At 43.3% G+C, this 23802-nt stretch overlaps 1 protein-coding gene across 1 annotated transcript in view; it reads left to right on the forward strand.

The window, feature by feature from the left end:
* AGBL1 (AGBL carboxypeptidase 1) overlaps nt 1-23802 on the forward strand; it is a 583728-nt gene that overhangs the window by 24198 nt on the left and 535728 nt on the right. The window contains exon 2 of the mRNA XM_019726713.2: nt 23359-23422. Within this exon, the coding sequence (XP_019582272.2) occupies nt 23359-23422 (64 nt within the window). The remainder of the gene's footprint in view (nt 1-23358; nt 23423-23802) is intronic.

Genomic DNA, 23802 nt, shown 5'->3' on the forward strand with positions numbered 1-23802 from the left:
AATGTCACATAGCATCTAAGGATTAAAGCTGGATTTGAGTCTTAGTTCTCTTGAGTGCCTGAGGGTTATCTGATTGCTTTTGTCCAATCACTTTGTTGGAACCCCGTCATCTTTCTTCATCTGGCCTCCGGAATACTTTCATAGAGGTTTTCGTGTTATGTGGGCCATTTGCCTAATGATTTATCAATTATCACAATCTTGTTGAAGACTGTTTGATTAAGACTAGATTTGGCAATGGTGGGGGTAATGGAAAAGTAAAAATGACAATTTTATTTTTTTCTCACAGAAAGAAGTCTGGAGGGAGGTCGTCCTGGGCTGTCAGGGCTCCCCCATACTCATGGCTGTAGCTTTCTTTCTGCTTTAACATGGCAATGCCTGGTTTCTTTCCTAAGATCACCCTATGTTTCAAGATAGCTGCTGCTGAGAAGCTCTCCTAAAATTGGTTCTGTTACTTAGGAAGAAGGGAGAACCCAGTAATCTCTGCTGTGGTGACCGACATTGTTTTCCTTTATTTCTCCTTATTTGAGATACTTTTTCCCCCAGTGGGAGTCTGAGTATGTACAGAATAAAGCATGGAACGATGTTAACTTGGCCACATGTTCCACCTTTTCCTGTGCCGGACTTTGTTATGTTGGGCAAGTTGTGTAATTTCAGTAAGCTAGGTACTTCATGCAACCATCTCTCTTAATTCTTACCAAAGCTTCCAGAGTAGACATTATCCCTATTTTACAGATGAGAACACCAACGCTCAGAATGTGGGAGTGCCTGTCAAACAATGTGCACTACGCAATGACGTGGCACCCACACTTTTCTTCAGCCTATTTCAAGCCAGAGTTTTCCGCCTGCCAAATGGGGGCCTTCATTCTTCATTTGTTCCTGTGTCGAAGTTTTCACAGAAAACAAAACAAAACAAAACAAAACAAAACAGCAACTTAATGTGGTTGGAGATAACAGGGTTTTCAAAATAATTCATATGTTTGAAATCCAACCCGAGGGACCTCTGATTTACGTCTGAAGGGGGTTGTGAAACCTGTCATTGAAAAAGGCATTCTCCTGGTTCAAGAAGAATAGCTTCTGGAAATGCTCTGCTGGCCTTAATTTGGTCATTTCTTCTTAGATGGAAAAGTCTTTGCCTACTCCAGTGTTGTGCTATCATTAAATAGCCATCTCTGCCTCTCTTGTCACACTGATATTGTCACCACCCTTCTGGGAGTGGCAATATGATTGTTCTTCTAAGATTCACCCTCAGGAACTGTCTTTCAGGAGATGGCTCTTGCCTTTTCCTGTGCTCAGTTCCATTTTCCCAGGTGCTGCCTGGGCCCTGTGAGAGCAATTCTCATTCGAGGTGCTGGGGACCCCCACTTCATCTTGCCCTTCCCCCTTTGCTTCTCTCTGAGGTGAAGAGAATGAGAGGGGAGGGGAGAATGAGAAGAAAAGGATAAAAGCTTCAAATCAGCAGCCTGCATGTCAAAGAACAAAAGTATTTTTTTTTTTTTTTTAGTATTTTTTCACAGGTTTTATTTTCTGGCACTTTCATTATTTTTTTTTATTAGTTTCAGGTGTACGAAACAATGTACTAGACACTTATCATTTATATCCCTCACACAGTGATAACCCCTCTGCCCCATCTCATTTATGCTGACAAAGGCTGTGTTTGCAAGAACTCAGTGGCACTGCTTGCACTGTTTGCCCCTCTGCAAATCAGTGCCAATGACAACATTCTAATTACGCTTCCAAAACAAAGGCAGCGAGAAGCTGCATTTTAAATATCCTTTATTTGGTTGCTCTAGGGGTGCCTGCGTAAGCTCCTGGCTGGAGAGCAGGTGCAGAGGTTAAAAATACCCTCAACCAAATCTAGAACCTGGTGCCGTGCTTTCTGTGGTATCCACTGTGAATGGGAACACTTTCCCGGATGCTTGGGGGTTAAGGGAGGTGGTGGGGGTGGACGTGGGTTCCTCTTCTCTTGGATCCTACTCGTGGTGCAGTAAAGCAAGTATCAGGAGGACTAAAGCTGGTTTCTTTTCTTTGGGGAAGAGCTAGAAAGAAAATTTGTGCTGACAATTAAATTTGCGAACTTGTTACAATGGTGTTGCTAACCTTGTTTGACGTCAGAGGGATTATTCGTTACGAATTTGTACCAACTGGACACACAATGAACCAAGGTTACTATTTGGAAGTGCTGAAAAGGCTGCATGAAAAAGTTACACGACCTGAACTTTTCACCAACAATTCATGGCTCTTGCATCACGACAATGCACCAGCTCACACGGCACTGTCTGTGAGGGAGTTTTCAGCCAGTAAACAAATAACTGTATTGGAACATCCTCCCTACTCACCTGATCTGGCCCCCAGTGACTTCTTTCTTGACCTGGAGATAAAGGAAATTGAAAGGAAGACATTTTGATGACATTCAGGACATCAAGGGTAATACCGTGACAGCTCTGATGGCCATTCCAGAAAAAGAGTTCCAAAACTGCTTTGAAGGGTGGACTAGGCACTGGCATCGGTGCAGAGCTTCCCAAGGGGAGTACTTCAAAGGTGACCATAGTGATATTCAGCTATGAAGTACCCAGCGGTTTTTCTAGAATGGGTTCGCGAACTTAATTGTCAGACTTCGTACAATGAACCATGAGCTTGTCAATTTCTCATGAATTCAGAGAGTTAAAAAACTATGTAAAAAGGGTCTCCTAGGGTGGGCATCATAATAACAACTCCCATTTATTTAGCATCCACTGTTTGCGAATAGGCTCCGAGGTATGGTAGAGGCAATTTTTCTAGTTCCCACAACAAGATTGGGCATTAGTACTGGGTAGTGCTCTGAGGACGCAGCCAATGGTGCACACAGCCAGTTAGTGGCAGAACCAAGACCCAAACTCACAGCATCCCAAATCTGCTGTTTTCTCTATGTGGTACTTCTGGTAGGTGGCTTGATTCTAGCTCATTTGGTTGCATGTAACTGAAGTCCAATTCTGGATTCCATCAGACCCCACTTCTACCACACTACAGATTTAATGGAATTAATTTAAACTCCACTGTAGCTTCCATATAAAAAGGGACTATAGAGGGATAGGGGTTTCTCACCAGGCCCGGAAGTGGGTCGTGTCTCCTAAATGAAAGGAACCCGTGCTGAACTCCAGGCAGTACTCGGGGCATTTTTTGGGTTTGCCTTTCTGTCCATCTTACTTCACGCCTCCTCCTGCCTATGGACGAGCTTCTCCTGGCTTGTTCTCTCAACTCTCTCCACATGCCGTAACCTACCGCCAACAGTTCCTGAGTTTAGCATGATACAGTTAAGACACCCCAGACAGATACCAGCTTCAACAGCCTTGAAAAATGGATGGCTTGGCCCAGCTTGAGAGAGCTGCCCTCCCCGGGACCAATCATTTGGGGCCAGTGTGGAGGTTAAAGTTGTATAAATATGGCTGTACCCACAGTAGCCAGGAATGGAAAGGGAGAAGCAATTCTCAGAAAAGTGGCACGTGTGTGTGTGTGTGTGTGTGTGTGTAAACTGGGCAGGCAAAAGTTGTTCAGTGCATCTGTGCTGAGTGCAGGGGTCTCCTGGTTGTGGATATTCTGGTGGGTGCATAGTTTCCCTCCCTGTAACTTTTTATTCTATCTCTGGATGTCTCCTCCCAAGGGGAAGGATTTCAGTGGGGGCTGGGGAAAAGCCAGGGAAGACAAGAATTTCTCCATGGTCTGTTCTCAGCATCAATTCTAAACATCCATTAACTATTAATTAACCAACTAGATTTGTATTCATTCACTTACATATTCATTTATTCATTCTCTCCTTCGCTCATCCGTCCATTCATTCAATTACACATTTTCTATTCAACATACTGAGCGCGAGATACAAGGCATTAAACACAAAGGCTCCCTATTACCAGTGGGATAAAATCTCAACACCCCATCAAGGCTTACTTTTTTGCAGAACTCCTTGCTCCAACATGTGCTTGGAGCTCTAGTACAAGTTGCAAAGCCCCTTTGCCTTGTTTACCGGATAAATAAACACCTGTTGGCTTCAAGGCCAAGTTCCAGTGTTCTTGCCCTAATTTCCTCTCTGCAACACCCTCGCTTATCCCCAGAGCAAAGCTGTGTGATGTTCCCGTCGTCCTCCATGGGCTTGTCTTCAGGACTGCCACCAGTCTATGGGGTCCCTGTGTGCCAATGAGGAAAAGGTGTCCCTTCCCAGGGACACTTCATTGTCACGTGCTGGAAAATTGTGGCATGCAGTGTTGAGCTGACTATGGTGGTAGATGTGCCCCTTTGACTGGGAGCCCTTGAGCAGAGCGCAGGCTCTATGACGTCACGCCGCGGCCATGACCTCCACGGTGGGACACCCTGAATGCATGTGTTTGCATGTCTGTCTCCACCACTGTGACAAATTATATCTCACTAATTGTGTATCCCAGAGCCTAGCAGAGCTCTTGGCATATTGTCAGTTTTCAGTAAATGTCTGTTGAGTCAGTGCAAAAATGAGTGAAATGTGAGGCATGAATGAGTCTAAAGCAAGCATATTAAGTGCAGTAGAGATATCGTTTCAATATAGGTCTGGACCCGGCCTCAACAATATTAGAAGGTTCCAGGGTCATGTATTTCTCACTACCCGCTTCCTTCTCTTATGTCCTCATTTACTTTTGGCATTTTTCATTATAGATGAAATCTATGGTCATTTCAGAAAAATTAGAAAATTGGATAAGCAAAAATAGTTTGTAATCCCACACTCAGGAAGAACAACGATTAACATCTTCTTCCTCAGATGGGTATTTTTTTTTTTTGGAAAAATTAAACACTAACGTGCGTTAGTTTTTGAATTTACTCATTCCGTTTAAATAGAGATTAGGCAGGTAAACGTGTCCATCGCAAAGAAATAGCTGAGTCTGGAGATCATGTTCTTTAAAATTAAGAGTTTCAAATAGTGGTGTACCTGGCTGGCTGGGAGGTGCTGAGTTCCCTGCCCTGGATGTATTAAAAAAATGGATTTGAGACCTCCTTGTGTGTCTGTGTTTGACAATAGGATTAAAACATTTCTGGGGGGTGGGGGGTGGGAGATGAGGGTAAGGGGGATCAAATATATGGTGATGGAAGGAGAACTGATTCTGGGTGGTGAACACAATGGGATTTATAGATGATGTAATATAGAATTGTACACCTGAAATCTATGTAATTTTACAAACAATTGTCACCCCAATAAATTTAAAACAAACAAACAAAAACACCAAAAAACAAACAAACAAAAACCATTTCTGAAGTCTGACGTTCTGATCCATTTGGAGAATTGTCGTGGATTCCAAGGGAAACCCATGTTTCCAAAAGTGTGTGCTGTGTTGACCGTCAAGATTCATGGTGTCCTGCAGCCGTGTCTTAACCAGCATAAAGCTTAAGGTAGTTTCTTGGGGCTTGATCTTTGAACAGCCTCTTAGGCTGACTTGCACAGTTCAGGTTGACCGATGCGTTATCCTTGCACAGTTTGTCTTGTGACACCTAACGTCATCATTGAGCATTAGCATGAAATGATTTCTAGGATAAAAATGAAACAAATTTGTTTTTTTGTAAAGGGAAGACTTTCACACAAGGCCAAACTTGAGGGAAAGGAAGCCAGAGAACATTCCAACTTAGAATGCAATTTACTTTGCAAAAGGAAGTCGGAAAATTCCAGTTCATCATACCTAATTACAGATTTGCATTTGACTGTGAGCTCTCCCTCCAAGGAACTGTCTCTATGCTTCTTCCCCTTCACCTCTCAGCAGCCGGAATCGACCACTGATGGCAAGAGTCAACAGAGCAACATGATATTGTCCATTTCCTGACACGGTCGCAGGAGGTACTGACAGATTGAGTGTTGTAAAAAGTCCTGTTCCAAGAGAAGTAATGGTCATATGATTATGAAAAATTGGATGGAAGAGAATGTAGATATTCCCATGAAAGCAGAATAAACTGAATGTATTTCTCCCTCAAATGTCAAGGATTTAAAAAATATAGGTAGCTACTTCCCCCCAACCTCCCCAAAGATGGGGCTTAGTTCCACTCCTTCTGCTCCAGCGTAGCCAGACATAGTCACTTGCTTCCAAAAAACTGAGTATGGAAAGGGAATAATTGTAATTTTCCATTGGAGAAAACTGGCAAGTGTCATTTTACCCAAGTGTTGGACCAAGTGATGACATCATCTGTGATGTTATGTGGATATCATGCACCCCTGAAAAGTGACAGGAAGGGTACTTTCCCTCTAAATACTCATAACCCCTGTCTAATCATGAAATAAAAAAAACACAAAAACAAAAACAAAAAAACAAACAAACAAAAAACATCATGCCAACCCACACTGGGGGCCATTTTACAGATATGTTTACAGGATTCTTCAAGACTGTCAAGGTCATGGAAAGACTGAGATCTGTCACAGATCAGAGGAAACTGGGGAGATATGATCACTAAATGCAATGCAATGCCCTAGATGGAAATTTGGAACAGAATGAGGACATTCGTGGGAAAACCTGGTGAAATTCAAGCAAGTCTAGAGTTTACGTAATACCAATGTCCCCATGTCAGTGTCTTAGTTTTGACAAATGAGCCATGCTGTCGTAAGATGGTAACAATGGAGAAACAGGGTGAGAGGTATCTTGGCAACTTTTCTGTCAATCTAAAATTATTCCAAATTAAAAATCAATTAAAATTTTTCAAGGATTTGTTTTCTTTTTCCTCTTTGAAAATGTTTCTTCTTTTTCATCAAGGGACTTGGTTCCTGCCTCCGGTACTGCCCCATCAGGTGGTTTTAAGGAAATCAGTATGTTTCTCACATAGGGTGTTTACATTCCTAACCATATGGCTCCAACACCAGATTTTGAATTGTATTTCTCAAGAATAAAAGGGTAAAGTGATCATTCATCATTAACTGCCTGACGATTGACCATGAAGACCCTGAAAAACAGGAGAGGTTCATAATGCTACCCTAATTATGAAGTCACTCACTGTACAATGGCATGACGCAATTATAATTATCCTTGGTAAATGGGTATAAAACTGGTTGATGCTAAAATAGTAGACTGTATTTTGTGGAAGAGGGAATGCAAGGGGCTTCAGAACTAATCTGATCAACCATCCCTCCAAAGTCCAATAATGCCTTTGCAGCATCTCTGGCTGATTGAAAGCTCTCTGCTTTTTGCTTATCCACCTAACTCATGTGCTGCTGGTAAGAGAGAAGAAGCTTGATTTTCAATCATGGCCAATCTGATGCTTTATTTACATGGTTGGTGGACCTCTTTCAAGAAGGTTTTTAGAAGAGGTTTCCATCCTGAAATTGGGATGGCCATTGTTAACCCAAATAACTGTTGTCTCTGTTTAGAGAGAATTTCCCACTTCCCCATTGTCCGTCTCTATGAACTTTATTTTCATAACGAAGCTTTTCACAATCAGATTTTCCCTCTCCTCTCATACATCTCCCTGATTTCCCACGAACCATTCTCATTTACTTAATTCAGTTTGGATTTGATAGTGATAACTTGTCAATATTTTTGTGTTCTTTCCGGCTTGTTTGGCGGTTGGATTGAGAACTTCTATACTGGTGGTATCCTTTGACTTCCCCTTATTCATAGCTTAATGTATTCATGAGTATCAAATAATTTCTTTTTTTTCCTTTTTTTAAAAATTAAATTTATTGGGGTGACAATTGTTAGTAAAATTACATAGATTTCAGGTGTACAATTCTGCATTACATCATCTATAAATCCCATTGTGTGTTCATCACCCAGAGTCAGTTCTCCTTCCTCAAATAATTTCAATACCTGATTGAATGGATGGATAGAAGGACAGGTAAATGGACACTCTGTCAAGGTATTGCTTATAAGGGAAGTCATGACTCCCTGTAACTGTACTTCTTGGTGGCTTTCGACCAGTAATTTTCACTTCACCCGTCTTCAACCTAGGCTGGGAGATGCCACTGGATCTCTTGAGTACCAACCATGTCTCCCAGATTCATAGAAAGGAGCACAGTCAAGAGTAACTTCCATCACCATGACATTTCCTTGATCACTCAACATGGACCTGAATTCTGGAAAGTATAATTGAAACAAATTTATGTTTCTTAAGTGGGAACATTGAACTAAGAGCTTATTGAGTATCTCCTTAGTTCTTGGACTTGAGCCCTGACAATTAAAGGAGAGTTGCCTTATGTTCTCTTTATGGGTTATATGATCCTACACAGCTGCAGACATTTTTCTGGACTATTAAAATTGTGACTTAACTGGCCAACTGCCAAACAGTCAGGGTTTGGTTGCTGAATCTTCTAATCGACTATTTTTCCTCCCACTATCCCGTTATAATCTCTGACCCTTGAAGCCTTGATCCATACTGGAACTACCACCCCCACACTTTGAAGCTCTTTTTTCTATTATCTTATCCATTTATTTAACCTCTAGACTCTCATCAATTTTATAACTCAGCCTGCTGATATTGATTTTCTGGAATCTTCTGGTTTCTTGAGCATGAACTATAAAGAAAGACAGAATTTCATCAGTTGCTATTCAAAATTATCTTCATCTGACTCTGTCTCACCTGCGCCCTCTTCTTCATGAAATATAGTCTGATTGGATAAAGAAGTTGTGGTACATATGCAATGGAATACTATTCTGCCATAAGAAAAGATGAAATAGTGCCATTTGCGACAACATGGATGGATCTTGAGATTATAACGCTAAGTGAAATCAGTCAGACAGAAAAAGTCGAGAACCATATGATTTCACTGATATGAGGTATATAAAACTGAAAACAACAAAGGAACAAGATAAACAAGTGAAAAAACAAAAACTCATAGACACAGACAATAGTTTGGTGGTTACCAGAGGGCGGGGGGAAGGAGATGGTAGATGAGGGTAAAGGGGATCAAATATATGGTGATGGAAGGAGAACTGATTCTGGGTGGTGAACACACAATGTGATATATAGAGGATGTATTACAGAATTGTACACCTGAAACCTATGTAATTTTACTAACCATTGTCACCCCAATAAACTTTAATTAAAAAAAAAAAAGAAATATAGGCTGGGTGCTGGAAGACGCTGGTATGAAATTACCAACAACCAAGAAGAATTTAAGCACTGTTCCTGACAGAGTTCTACTATGACATATGTGGATCTTTATGGCTCCAGTATGGGGGGTGTTCACATTTGCAAAAGGGGCATCCAGGATATACGTAAATAGACTATAGAGCCTGTGTGAATTTAACAGTGCATTAGACCGAAGTCCCTGTTGGTGAGGGATGAGCCTTCTCTGGGACAATGTTTTACAAATACCCGCACCTGTACATGTTTCCTAGGGATGAGTAAATGTCAAATACCTTCATTCACTAAAGAAGTGATCACCAGGAGATGTAATAGAGATATGGATGAAAAAAATATGCTATTTATTAAGTCTTTGGTCTATGGGTGACCTGGAAATGAAGCCATAGAGTGTTAAGAAAGATGAATAGGATGCCTAATTTATTTGCAAAGTGCTTTCTGTTTAGCAGTTGCATTGTGTTGTAAATAATATAATAAATTATGTAATATATTCCCACTGCAGCTGGCCACATATCGCTGAGATTCCTGGATATATTTGGGTGGAAACATTTTGCTTTGAAGCTGAGAATTACTAGGACAGAGATCACAGCTGAGTTTCCTCAGAGGTGCTTGGCATGGGCCAGCTGGTCCAACAGGCTCATGCTATTCGCTCGAAATACTTCTGAGATGAGCCTCATGCGATGAAGAGGGTCTGCTATCCAGACAGGATGAGTCATTTATTCTCATAGAAACTTAAAGCTAAGTATTGACAAGTATTTTTCTGAGATGCTCACCAACGCACTGGCCCTCAAACAAGGAAGAACTACAGGAATGCTTAACGTCTAATCTTTGGTGTCTTTGACCTTGGCTGTGCGTGATTATGTTTGTGTGAAGTAACTCACACAGAAGTCTAAGGGCTTTGTGTTTTTCACCTTGGCCTTAGGTTGTGTGATATACGCTCTCCTTCTTATTACTGTTTTAGTTTTATATACGTATAAAACTAATATATACATAATATATAATATTATGCCTATTTTTGAGGTTGAAGGTTTGGTTTCTCCTGAAAGGTGTTCTCAATACCAGAGTAAATTTTTCATGAGTGAGGTGGGTCCTCACACAGGAAATAAGAACTTGGAAAATTGCCTTAGATGTCAGGATGGTAAATCCAGGGTCTCCTGATCTTGCTTATTTTGGCTTATAGTTTGGCAAGTCTAGACGTAATGAAGGGTGACCCTAGGTAGCCAAGGAAAGATGGCATCCACCAGAAGGAGGACAGCCAAGGGCATTGTGGGAAATTATACCTGTTGACAGACCCTAAATGGAAGATATGAAACTAGACTATGAAAGAACTGAGCTAGCCATCTACCAAATTCATGTCCTCTTCTTTTAACTCACGTGATGCAGTTATGAACAAAGTTACGTCCTGGCCCTGTAATTTACGATCTGAATAGCTTGGGAGGAAGGTGAATTCCTCTGGAGCAGAGAACCAATCTCAGAGCTTCAGCTGTCCCTCTCCATGTGGCTGTCCCCAACCCTTCCCCGCAACCCAGCCTTATAGTGTTTGGGCCTTATTTTATTAATGGAGGCAGGAAGTTTCCACATAGGTTCTGCTAACTCATCAATATGCCCTTCCCTTCTCTCAGTCTCTCTCTCCCTCTTCCTCTCTCTCTCTTTTTCTCTCTGACAAAAGACCTCATTTACTAGAGCTGGGGAAGCAATTTATACTTACATAGCAGAATAAAGGAAACTGGGGCATATAACAATTATCCCTACTAATCATACCATCACCCAAACTATACATGAGCACAGCTTCCCTAGACCAACACATCTGTGAGACCTGACACCACAGACTTGCTTACAACTGCCTGACATGAAGCAGCCACCCAATACATGTCTTCCAGTTATATTAACTCACTGCTTTCAGTAACTGAGCCAATCAGGGGCAAATGAGGGAAAATATTGGACATGAAACAAAGAAGAAATCTTAGTCTTTACCTCCTTGAATGTGCTGGATGCTCTCTTTCAATATCATAGAGCCAATTAATGTAGAGGAAAGAGTTAAATCAATAATCATTCAAAACTAGATGGAGTGCCTCATGCTCGACCAAAGCTATACCCTTAATTTAGTTCTCGGTTGTTGATTTATTGTCAAGCAATTGAGTGAATGGTGGATATAACTATAGAACAAAATCTACTAAATTCAGTTTGTTATTTAACTCTGTGTGTGTGTGTGTGTGTGTGTGTGTGTGTGTGTGTGAGAGAGAGAGAGAGAGAGAGAGAGAGAGAGAAGAGAGAAAATCTAATGGGTCATACGTCTGATCTACCGTATTTTCCCGAAAATAAGACCCAGCTGGACCATCAGCTCTAATGTGTTTTTTGGAGCAAAAATTAATATAAGACTGGGTATAATATAATATAGTAGAATATAATAATACTGGGTCTTATATAACATAAGATTGGGTATAATATAATATAATATAATATAATACCAGGTCTTATATTAATTTTTGCTCCAAAAGACGCATTAGAGCTGATGGTCCAGCTAGGTCTTATTTTTGGGGAAACACGGTAGACATCTACTGCTGGCTTGGAGTGACAGCAAAAAGTAGACAGTTGTCTGGGAGAAGTAATTTGCAGGATGACCAAAAGGACCTGGCCCCCACATATCTCTCAGCCTTGGCTTTCACTGATCTCTGAAACAAGGAGCCCTTTATTCTTTGTAGTTTATGTCATTATCCTCACTAGGTACACTGGGAAGGAGAACATGTTACATAGGTATTAGTCATTAATGCATTAGTGTAGTGGTTCTCGACTGGGATCTGTTTTCCACCTGGCTCTGAGATTCCCAATGCCTGTAGGCATTTTTGGTTGTCCCAGCTGGGAGTGGAGTGGGTTATACACAGGGTAGAAACCAGGGATACGGCTCAACATCCCACAATGCATGGGGAAGTGCTCCCATCCCACCTCAACGAATCATTATCTGGTCCAAAATATCAATAACGTTGAAGTTGAGAAGCCGGCTTTAGTGCAAACGAATTCACTGATGGATCCTTTTGAGAAGATACGTAGTTAACAGAGTGGAGGTTTTGAGAGAGAGAGTGAGCAGTATGGACACTGATAGAAAATTGTGAAGCTGGAGGATGAATGCTGGGTTATCTTCATGCCCCAGAGGCTACTGGCCAACATCTGTGAACTGAAAGGGAAAAAATTACTCTTTCCTGGGAAATACGCCAAGTATAGAGCTGTGCTTTTAAAAAGGCAGACTGCTGTCTTAAGTTAACAAAAGGTCAGGAGAGGTTACGTGATGGGGGAAGAGTGATCCTTGAACAGAAGTGAACCTTCGTCTCTGACACATCCCTCTGTCTCTCTGTCTGTTCAGGAGCCCGGGGGTACCGTTAGAAGAGCTTCATGCCCTGCTTTGGATGGGTGAGGGTACACCTGTCCTCAGAGACACATGGCATGTTTCCAGCAGATGAATGGGTACCACTGCTTTCTCACTCAGCCCTCATTTTCAGAGTCTGACCCACCAAGCAGCCACCTTCGGCCCACAATACAAAAATTAGAAAGTTGACCTTCTTAGCATGAAGATCTTCTATTAACCCCAGTCTGACATCATCAGATGCCACAGGATCGTGGAGCTGGAAGGGGCCTGAGAAATCATAGCTTGTTATCCCCTTAGTTGAAGCAGGAGGAAAGCAAGTAGGGGCCAGAGGAGTGAAATGATGTATCTAAAGTCATAATAAAAAAATTGGGTTGGAATGAGGTTTACTGTCTCCAAGTCTGATCATTTGTCTGTCTATCACATTTTCTGCAAAACTCAGTAAGAGAGAAACTCAGTAAAATCTTGGTGGTATTTTGCAGTTTAAATGGTTGGTCTAGATCCTTGTTTTTTTTTGTTTTGTTTGTTTTTTGTTTTTAATTATTATGCATTCAAAATTCAATATTTAGAAATCAAAGTTTCAGTGCTTGCTATTGATTTGCTTTTGAGCTTGGTTTGCATTTCAGTTACTGTTGTTATATAAGCAACTATCTCAGTCTCAGTGGCTTCAAACAACTATTTGATTTTCCTCACAATTTGGAAAGGACTCGGCAGGGCGTACATTACTTGGCATCTCTTGTGTGATTGCATGGGAAGATGGCCGGGGGTCACAGTAATCCGAAGGTTCAGCTGCTTTGGACATTCAGGATTGCTCACTCTCCAGGTTCCCAGCTGATGCCGAAGGATCCCAGTGGAATCGAGGGCTGTCTTGCAAAACACCACATGGGTTTTTACGTATGGCCTGGGCCTCCGTATAGCTTGGCTGCCTGAGAGTAGTCTTACACGGCGGCTTAGGGCTCCACATGCGAGGATCCCAGTGGCCTCGCTATGAACTGTGTAGCTTTTGATGGCACAGCCTTGGAAGTGGAGCAGTGTTGCATCTGCTACATTCTGTTTGGTAATACGACAGTCACTTGACCAAGATTCAAGGGCGTGGGCCATTGAATCCACCTCTTAGTGGTAAATGTGACAGCATTTGCAGACATGTTTTAAAATGGTCACTGTTTGGGTTCTAGAATCAGAGTGTTTTCACTGAAGAAGCATGAATTGAGTTACTTTAGAATGTCCTCAAAGTGTTTTCAAACTTCCTGGCTTCCAAAACGGAATTCAGGGAATACGAAGACAGGTGACTCTTGCTCGTGAGCAAATTATTCGCCTTCTTCTGGCCTCACTCTCCGCATCAGGACAGTAGGAATAATAGTAACTAAATTGCAAGATGGTTTGGAGGGTTAAGCGGTAGCTGATATCTGAAACAAAGTGGACCCTCAGTGGTGATAATTACAGTATCCTTGGCTATTCAGGAAGCCGATTCATAATCTGATGTGTTTCTTAACCCTCCACTTGTACAGAATCTCTCTCAAAAGCAACTTTTCAGAGTGGGTTGGGGCAGGCCATTACATTCTAGTTCAGAAAGTCGCCAAGTGGTAGAGCAGAGCCCTGAGATGACAGGGGTCGCTGAAATGAGAGACACGAGGACACCAGAGACAAACTTCTTGCTTCATAATTCCGCTTTAGATCAGCTTGCTGAGAATTAGCTGGGCAGAGGACCTGAAAAGGGCCTTCCTTTTCGTGTGTTTGGAAACTGTGTGGCACGGTGGCCTCACCTACGGCGGCAGGGCTGAGCCTCCCTCTCCCTGGCACTTTTAATCTTTCCTGTGTGTTTCGGGCGTTGATAGAGTCAGAGAGGATGACAGCAATGAGTGGCAGCTGCTGGTTGAACCAGACGGCAGTGACTCACTTGCTCAACACGGGTGTCATTGGAGCTTTGGGCGCCAGGCACCCAGAAGTGTCATTGACTTGCAATGTTTAGAATCCATTCAGAAAAGCTGACGAGGGTTTGGCACTGCTTTTCAGGCACCCTTAATTCTAACCTGCAAGTTTTGTGCTGTAATTTGTCAACCTTGCTTTGGAGAGTCGTCACAGCCTTCCTAGGAATAGAGACGAATCCTGCTTTCCAGTGAGTGTCATTTAAAAGAAATCAGAGAACCTTTCAGGGATATGATGCTGTTGGTTGCTGTCATTATTATTATGACTCAAATTCTTTACCATTTCCTGAGTGACAACAAGTGTGCCAGGGGCATTGGCTAAGGATTCCAAATGGTTTCTGCCCAGAGGACACAACCTCACTCTTTTCATAGGTTTTGTGTATCCTCCCCCCGCCCCCCACCCTGGTGGAAAACTGATTCAGGAAGATGTACCTCAATGGATCTTTAGACCTGTCTTTAGATTATTCACCTTTTGTTAGGCACGGCCATGGCACCTATCACCCAGCTTCCATAATGATGGCAAACCACTCTTACCACCCCAACCCCCGCCATATTGAAACAAATCTCATTTTATTTCATTCGTAGATATTTCCATTCATACTCGTTGAAAACACCTCTTTCTTTTGAATTCATTTCAACCTGGACGAGGTTTTCCTTCTACCTACCCTAAATTTCGGATGCGGCAGCTTTTGCCTGTTTCTTCTTGGGGAAGACGGAGAGCCGCTGGTCACCGTTTTTGGTATTATTAATGATACAACCATTTTTAGTCATTGAAGTGTGTGATCAGTGCACCCTTATGTCAGTAATTACCAACTCCAAATTTAATAATGTCTTTTATTAAAGACATTAATAAAAGGTGAGCATGCACACTGCATGACTGGAAGAACGCATTTATTTTTGGCAACATGGTTTTCTTGGGCTGTGAGCTGTGTCCTGTGCTCTTGGCTCATGAGTTTGGGAGAGATTCTGCGTTAATCGTTAGGGACCAAAGATTAGAATTTCACGGGCTTGTTCACTCAATCTGTGGGAACAGAGCAGCAGAGTGTAAGAGCTCTGTTTCTGTGAGATCAGGGGCGTTACACCCAATGGGATGTGGATGGACCATGTGTTCGCTGTCCAGTAAAATCGGGCCTTTTCCCTCCATTGTAAGTCTGATGGTCTTGCTGCCCCCTGTTCATTAGCTCCGTGCGTGGCACGTAATAGGCATTCCGTGTTGGCTTGCGTAGTTGCTGGATGGCCAGAAACGTTGAGCTGTGGAACCTGTAACCGTGTTCTCCCTGGAATATACCGTGAGGAAAATCTCATCATCAAAGAGGAAAGGATAGCCAGTCTCCGACAGATTGCATGTTAAGTGTCCGTTTCCTTCCGTTCCATCCCATCCCATCGTATTCCATTCCGTGGTTTACCAAGTGCCCACTCTGTGCAGGTCTCACGCTGGGGCTACCAAGAGGAAGGAGATGAAATACCTGCTGCAGAGGGGCTCACAGTCTAAAGGGAGTGTGCAAGATAGAAAATGGCTGCAAATGCTTTTCTGCGCCTCCAGGGGAGAGGCGGAGCCTAACTCCCTCCATGTGAATCTGGGTTATCGTCTGTGATTTCACGGATCAATAGAATGCAGCCAAGGGGACAGGTGGGCTTGTGAAGCTAAGACAAAAGAGGCCTTGCCACTTCCACCCAGTGCTTTTGGAATGGCTGTTGTGGGGAAGCCAGTTGCCATGGAAAGGAGTCCAGTATCTTGTGACTGTCATGCTGGAGCAGCCCCTGGGGAGCCCAGTGCTCCAGCCTGCCCAGGTAACACCATCCCTACCAAGGTGTGACACATGTGAGCAAAACCATCAAAGACCCTCTCGACCAGCCAGCCCACCTGCCGGCTGCGTGTGACTCAGTAGTGACATCAGCTGACACCATGGAAAGGAGAAGAATCTCCCAGCCAAGCTCTGCCCACATTCCCTACCCACAAAATCAAGAGATATAATAAAAAGGCAGTTGTTTTAAGCCATTAACTTCTGGCATAGTTGGTACCCGCCATAGACAACCAGAACAGAGAGGTGAGAAAATAACCAGGTTCTCATAAGGATTCTAATAGTGTCGTATATGAAGTAAATTGTGGTAAGTCAAGTGCCGACCAAACAATTCTGTTCTTGGAGAGGCCAGGCCCCTGCACTGTGCCACTTCAGGGGCCACGATTATGCCACAGTATTTGTGAAAGGTGTCTGCTGGAGTTGTGCAGTGCCCGGTGTGTGCAGATATGTGACAGTCTTTGGTAATGGATGCCGGGAAGGCAGGTTAGCTGGGAAAAGTAGCTAGAAGGAGAATTTGAGAGATGAGCCTCCAAAGGCTGAGTGATGTGTAGGGTCTGATATATAGACCATCGTGAGGATTCAGGAGGAAAGAGGCAACAGAGAGACAGAAAATTTCAAAGGCAGGGAGCAACGAGTTCGAAACAGTAGTTGAGAAATACGCAGTTCAAAATCCCACAGACTGTGAAAGACACTGTTTGTTCTTCCAACTGCTTGCTTCTCCCTGAAAACTTGGCAGATCCATTTTTTTTTAAAAATGGAAGTCTTAAACAACAGGGGATTATTCAATGATTCATTTAAAAGGATCATTAAAGGAAAATCAAGGCACATCAAATCCTGCCTTCTTTAATTGCTCATTTATTATTACTGTGGGTGAGATCACGGCTTTGTGTTATTCTTTGAAATAGTGTAAAATATTTATTTTGGTAAATATAGCAGTGCATAAATTAATACCAGTCGAGATTCTGTGGGGTCTTTTCTTTCCTCCACGGATAGACATCATTTTTACTTAAAGAAAAACAATATTCCGCTGATCCATTCTGGCTCAGCGCTGAGTGAGAAGGTAGGAACTCCACATCTGTATGAGATACTGTCTCTTCATTTCTGTGAGACCACAGGGGTTTCTTGGTGGGCTGGCCATATAGTTAGTGAGAACAATTTCTTTCCTGTTTATTAAGACCATAGTGCTTGGGAAGGAGGGCAGGTGGGGGTGTAAAATTTTCTTCTTTTCTCCATCACATCGAAATTCCGTAACAAACTACTCAAGTAACAGTGGCTTTTATGAGTGAGGATATTTTTTATTTCACTCACCTGAAAGTCCACAGTCAGGTGGTTCCACAGAGTTGGTTCAGTGTCTTGAGAATGTCACCAATGACCCAGGGTTCTGTCCTCACTACAGCAATGTCCAAACACAGGAGGTTTTTTTTGTTTTTTTGTTTTTTAACTTTTTATGTAATATATATATATATTTTTTAATTTTTTTCTTTTCTTTTCTTTTTTTTTTTTTTTTTAAATTCTGGAGAAAAATCTTTTCTGGAATCTCTCATCAGGCTTCTACTCAGGTGTCCTTATGCAGATCTGAGTTCTGACTCACCTCGAAACCAATCGTGTGAATGGACAAAGGCTTAGAGGGGATGAACCGGGGGCCATTTCCCTTCACCAACTGCTTCATTCCATCTGGTTAGATTTGCAGCAGTTCCTCCCCCCACCCCACGCCCGCACCCCACCAGAATCACCAAGCTCTGTCATGCTTCCCTCTGAGCACACAGAGCTATGGCATTGCTAGATCACTCCGTTCATCCTCTCCCCACCCCGCCCCCCATCCCCATGCCCATTTCTGTTTGGTTTTTCAGATTCAATATTCATCACTCATTACCTTGGTCACAGTCCTTACCATCCTGGGTCCTAATGGTCTTCCAGCCGCTCACCTCAGCCAGTCCCAAGCCCCACGAGGACAGACTGGTTTCAATCAATTTGTATCTTTACTGCCTGGCCTGGTGACTGGAACAGAGACAGTTTCCAGTGAGCGTTTGTGGGATGAATGCATGAATAATTGAATGCAAGGAAATTAATCTGGATCTATTATTCCTCTTTAATCAGCTTCTACTTTATTGGTTTTTCCCTTTTCCTTTTCTCTTTCCTCTTTTTCTTATCTCTCCATTTCTTATTTTCCTTTCCTTTGCTCATAATTTACTGATACATTATAGTCATTAACTAATGAATCTAGCATTTTACAAGTTACACAATATTGCACAGCCTTGAGTTTGTCTTTTTTATCTTCCTCCTTCAGAAAGAGGAGCAATTACCATGTTTCCCTGAAAATAAGACCTAACTGGACCATCAGCTCTAATGCATCTTTTGGAGCAAAAAGTAATATAAGACCCAGTCTTATTTTAATTTAATGTAAGACCGGGTATAATGTAATATAATGTAATATAATATAATAATACCTGGTCTTATTTTAATATAAGACCCGGTATAATATAATGTAATGTAATGTAATATAATATAATATAATATAATATAATATAATATAATATAATACTGGGTCTCATATTAATTTTTGTTCCAAAAGACGCATTAGAGCTCCAGGTCCGGCTAGGTCTTATTTTCGGATCAGCACGATGGGGGGTGCTGGAGATGGATTCAGAAACATCAGTGTTGGTCAGGGACCTCATTGCAGGGACTTTGTTTTCTACTGTGAGCCACCTTTGGGTTCGCTTTCAAAGGGCTCGCATCCTGTTGCGACATTGTGATTTATGATAAGAAATATATATTTGGTCTTCATTTCAGTTTCTGGCACAGAGCTCCTAACCCTTTGGAATTTCCTAAGTGATGAGAGTGGTAAAGGTCTCTCTCATTATGTGAACGAGGTGCCTTTCGGACACCACCTAAGGATGGGGCTGGGTGCCAGGAGAACTGTGGACCTGCGTGGTTAGAGGGTTGGAACTGTCAGTCTCCCTCCACTCCCCACGGGGAGGGTGAGAAACTGGAACCTGGAGGTTGAATCCGTCCCACTATGGTACAGTAGTCCCTCCTTATCCACAGTTCTGCTCCCCACGGTTTCAGTTACCCACGGTCAACCTCAGTCTGAAAATAGTTAGTGGAAAACACCAGAAAGAAACAATTCATAAGTTTTAAGTTGCGTGCCCTTCTCAGTAGCGTGATGAAATTTCGCGAGGCCTTGGACGTGACTCCTCTCTTTGTGCAGTGTCTCCACGTCTCCTCGCTGTAGACGCTCCCCTCCTCCCAGACGCCATCTGGGTTATCCCGCCAGCTTTTGAGGTAACACAATGGTCCTGTTCCAGTCCCCCTTATTTTACTTAGTAATGGTCCCAAAGCACAAGAGAGGTGATGCCACCCATTCGGATATGCCCAGGAGAAGCCGGAAAGGCTCCCTTTAAGTGTAAAGGTGACAGTGCTCGACTTCATAGGGGCAGAAAAAGAAAGGCATGTGCAGAGGTTGCTAAGATCGACGGTAAGAAAGAGTTTTTGGTGAAAGAAGACATTTTGAGAGAGACCACATTCACCTAATTTTTAGTACAGTATGTTGTTACCATTGTTAATTTATAATTAGCTGTGACTCTCTTACGGTGCCTAATTTATACGTTACCCTTATCACAGGTGTGTGTGTGTGTGTAGGCAAACCCTTACACGGAGGGGTCAGTACAGGTCGCAGTTTTAGGCGTGCATGGGGGACTTGGAACGTCTGACTTGTGGCTAAGGGGGAACTCCTGTCATGAAGCCTTCTCAAACCCCAAAAGACAGGGTTCGGAGAGCTTCCGGGTTGGTGACCACGTAAAGATGTTGGGAGAGTGGGGCGCTTGGGGAGAGCGTGGAAGCCCCATGCCCTTCCCTCCAGCCTTGCCCGATGCGACTCTTCCGTCTGGCTCTTCCTGAGTTACAGGTTTTCACCAGACACTGGTAATCGAGTCTGTCACAGGTTTCTCTGCGTTCTGTGCGCTGCTCTGGCTAATGAACTGACCCTGAGGAGGAGGTCGTGGAAGCCTTTCATTTACAACCAGCTGGTCGGAAGTACAGTTAAAACCTGGACCTACTGTGGATTCACAGTGGTGCCTTCAAATGAACGTTCCGTGTAGCGATGATGGGGAGGTGTTAGCACACTGCACGCTGAGACCACCCGCCCTCCTTAGGCCAAGCTCCCAGGGCAGAAGCCGTCAGAGCAAACTCACGTCCTGTTCCTGGGCACGTGTACACAGCAACGGCCTGGCGATCCCCAGATTGCTCATCACACCTGGGATGGGAGGCAAAGAGTTCAATTCTGGTATTTTGTTCATCGTGGATTCTTTTGGGGGGGAGGTGTTAATTTTGAGTTGTAAAAATAGAGCTGTGGGGACAGAGCCAGGAGAGCAATTTCCGGGCTCTAGGCCTCACGTGGAAAGGTGCTGGCTCGGTGATTAGATCGCCATCAGCTGTAATCAGATGGCCATCCGCTGTGGCTGGGTGGCTGTCAGCTATAACTAGTTAGCCATTAGCCACTAATATAACTACCTTTGCTACACTAGGGGGCTGGTTGGCAGAGAAGCGGATGGTGGATTGCGGCCAGCAAGTGTGGTTAGCAAGTGGATTGTGGATTGTGGATTATGTGGATCCTACTTCCTGTGTCTCGCCTGGCTGCCAGCGAGATGGGGGTACAGGAAGACTCCTCGTTGGGGTGCTGGTAGATGTTTGATTTTGTGTCTTGACCAGCTGCCATCGAGACTATAGTGGTATAAACCCCCTATCTATGGCTCCGTGGGTGTTCCTTTTTGGCCTCACCATGTCCTGCGTTCTTGTGTGGGGAGCCCGACCAGAGACCCTGAATTACAATAGCATTACACCATTCGTTATCTTGATGACTGCATTTTAAATGTAAAATCTCATGGCCCACTAGTGCCTCACTTACCTCCCCCTCGTCCTGGCCGTGTAAGCATCAGTCTGCCTCCAGGTGTGCTGTTCGAGTTCCTGGACTCCTTTACGTTCAGTTTGGTTGCATTCTCAAGGGCATTTATTGTACACCTTCTCTGGAACAAACCCTGTTCCTCGTGCTGCGAATACTGATGTATACAAAACGTGGTCCCTTCTTTAAATGTCCTTATCGAGTGAGGGTGGCATGGGAAGCCACACTACACCCTGCCAACGCCGTGTGGCGACTCTGCTGTCAGAGCTGAGTCCAGAGTGGTTCTTCTAGGACACACAGGACACCCCAAGCCCAGCTTGCCGGTGGCGTGGGACTCTTATAGGAGCCACAGGGCTCTGGAAGGATAAGCTGGCATCGACCAGGCTCCAGGAAGAGGAAATAGTATGGTCAGAAGTACAGAGGCAAGAAACTGCATGGTTAGAGCAGGAAATAGAAGTGGTCCCAAGTTGCCGAAGCACGTATTTTGGGCAGGGCTATTGTAATGAGTAATGAAGCCGGAGATGTAAGCAGGACAACAGAATGAGGAGCTTTGCAAACCCTAGTAATGAGCTGTGATTTGTCCTGTATGTCGTGGGGGGTTACGAATGTGTGTAAGGCGGATGGGGAAGATGAGACTTCCTCCTAATGGGAAGATCAGAGCTCGGCTTTCAATGAGTACTTAATAACATACTAGGGTTCCCTTTTCCCCACATCTTGGCCAACATTTGTTTTCTCTTTTGGATAAAAGCCACATAACAGGTGTGAAGTGATATTGTGATTTTGATTTGCATTTCCTTGATGATTAGTGATGTTGAGCATCTTTTCACGTACCATTTGTAAGTACTATTTGGAAAAATATCTATTTAGGTCTTTTGTCCATTTTTAATTTGAGTTATTTGCTTTTTTTTTTTTTTTTTTTTTTTAGCTACTGAGTTGTATGAGTGCTTCATTTTGGATATTAATAACTTATCAGATATGTGGTTTGCCAATATTTTCTCCCATTTTGTAGGTTGCCTTTTCCATTTATTGCTTATTTCCTTTGCTGCACAGAAGCTCTTTAGTTTAATGTAGTATGTATTTCTTTCCCTTTTTTTGCTCATGTTTTTGGTGTCTTACCTAAGAAATCATTGCCAATGTCAGGGATCTTTTTCCCTAAGATTTCTTCTAGGAGTTTTTTTTTTTTTGGCTTCAGGTCTTACATTTAAATCTTTGATCCATTTCAAGTTAATTTTTGTGAGTGGTGTGAGATAGGACTCCTAGGTTATATAGCCAAAGGAATTTAAATCAGCATCTTGAATATCTGTTCACTGAAGCATTTTTCATCATAGCCAAAATATGGAAGCAAGCTAAGTGTCTGTCAACAAATGAATGGATAAACAACACACACACACACACACACACACACACACACACACACACACACTGAAATATTACTCAGCCCTGAGAAAGAAGGAAATCCTGCTATTTATGAATGGACCTCCTTGAGAGCATTATGCTAAGTGAGATAAGTCAAGACAGATACTGTATGACATCACTTATATGTGGAATCTAAAAAAGCTGAACCTGTAAAAATAGGTTATAATAATCGTGGTTACCAAGGGTTGAGGTGTGTATGTGTGTGTGGCGACTGGGGAGATGGTATTAAAGGGCCAAATTTGCAAATAGTAGATAAATAAGTTCTTGAGATCTAAAAAATACATATATGTATATGTAGATTACAGTGCAAAGACCACTGGCCTGGGTCGTACTTTGGGCTTTGCTCTATGGGTCACCTCAGGGGACTTGAACAAGTCCTTCCTCTCTGAACTCAGTGGTCTCATCTGTGGAACAAAGGGATTGCAGTGATCACGTAGAATATTTACATAATGAGACTTGGTACGACCCTCGGTTTCTCTTGAGAAAATGAAAATTCTTTTTTACCAGTCATGGAAGTCTTTCCATCACCACATTTCAGTAGATTCCTGTTCCTGTTCTCTGCCCTGCCTTTAAAAACAACGCAAGCCTACTGAAATCACAGAACCGTGCTACCTGGGCCCACAAAGCTCCCTTTGCCTTGGTGTTTTCTGCATAAATCACCAATGCCTCTTCTGTGCTCCTGAAAAACAGGTCCTCAAAAGAAAGGTCCTGAAGGCTCAGGATGGATGCAGAGCGCCTGGGACTCTCGTTGTCATTATTTAAGAGCCCTGCTGCAGCCATTTGTCATCATAGGAAGTGTTTCTCAAGGGATGGAAGTACAGCCTTGCCATTTCCACGTGCATCCCTGACCACCCCACCTGCCTCCTCTTGCATCCGTATTAATAATGGCTGCCTGTGTTCTCATTGCAGAGCTGCTCTGACAGGGAGTCCATCCTGACCATTCTCCAGGTCCTCGGAGATCTGCTTTCTGTTGGTGAGTAGGCCGTGCCCTCGTCTCTCCTCTGGTGGACATAGGGGCATGCGGCTGACGTGTCACCCAGGAATCTGTGTCTCCTGGGGGTTTGTTCCGACTCTAGTTTTCTGTGGGACAGTTCCCAGCCCATCTTTTTGTCACTGAGGTTAATAAGACTCGGAGTACACTGGGCAGATGGTGCTTAGTTTTGTCTCGTCACCCACCTGCTGTGACCCAAAGTTAGGAGGAAATTGGAGCCTGGTGTTTCTCCTATGGTACCTCATCTGAAAGGCCGAGGACCTCCGGGGTCTGCGACTCCTCAGAGAGTTGCCTTCACAGTCCTGCCCCTCTCTCCTCCCTCTGCGTCCCCCACTGTGGCCCAGTTACAGAGCCAGGTAGCG

This window comes from Rhinolophus sinicus, linkage group LG13 (assembly GCF_036562045.2).
Source record: "Rhinolophus sinicus isolate RSC01 linkage group LG13, ASM3656204v1, whole genome shotgun sequence".
Taxonomy (NCBI): domain Eukaryota; kingdom Metazoa; phylum Chordata; class Mammalia; order Chiroptera; family Rhinolophidae; genus Rhinolophus; species Rhinolophus sinicus.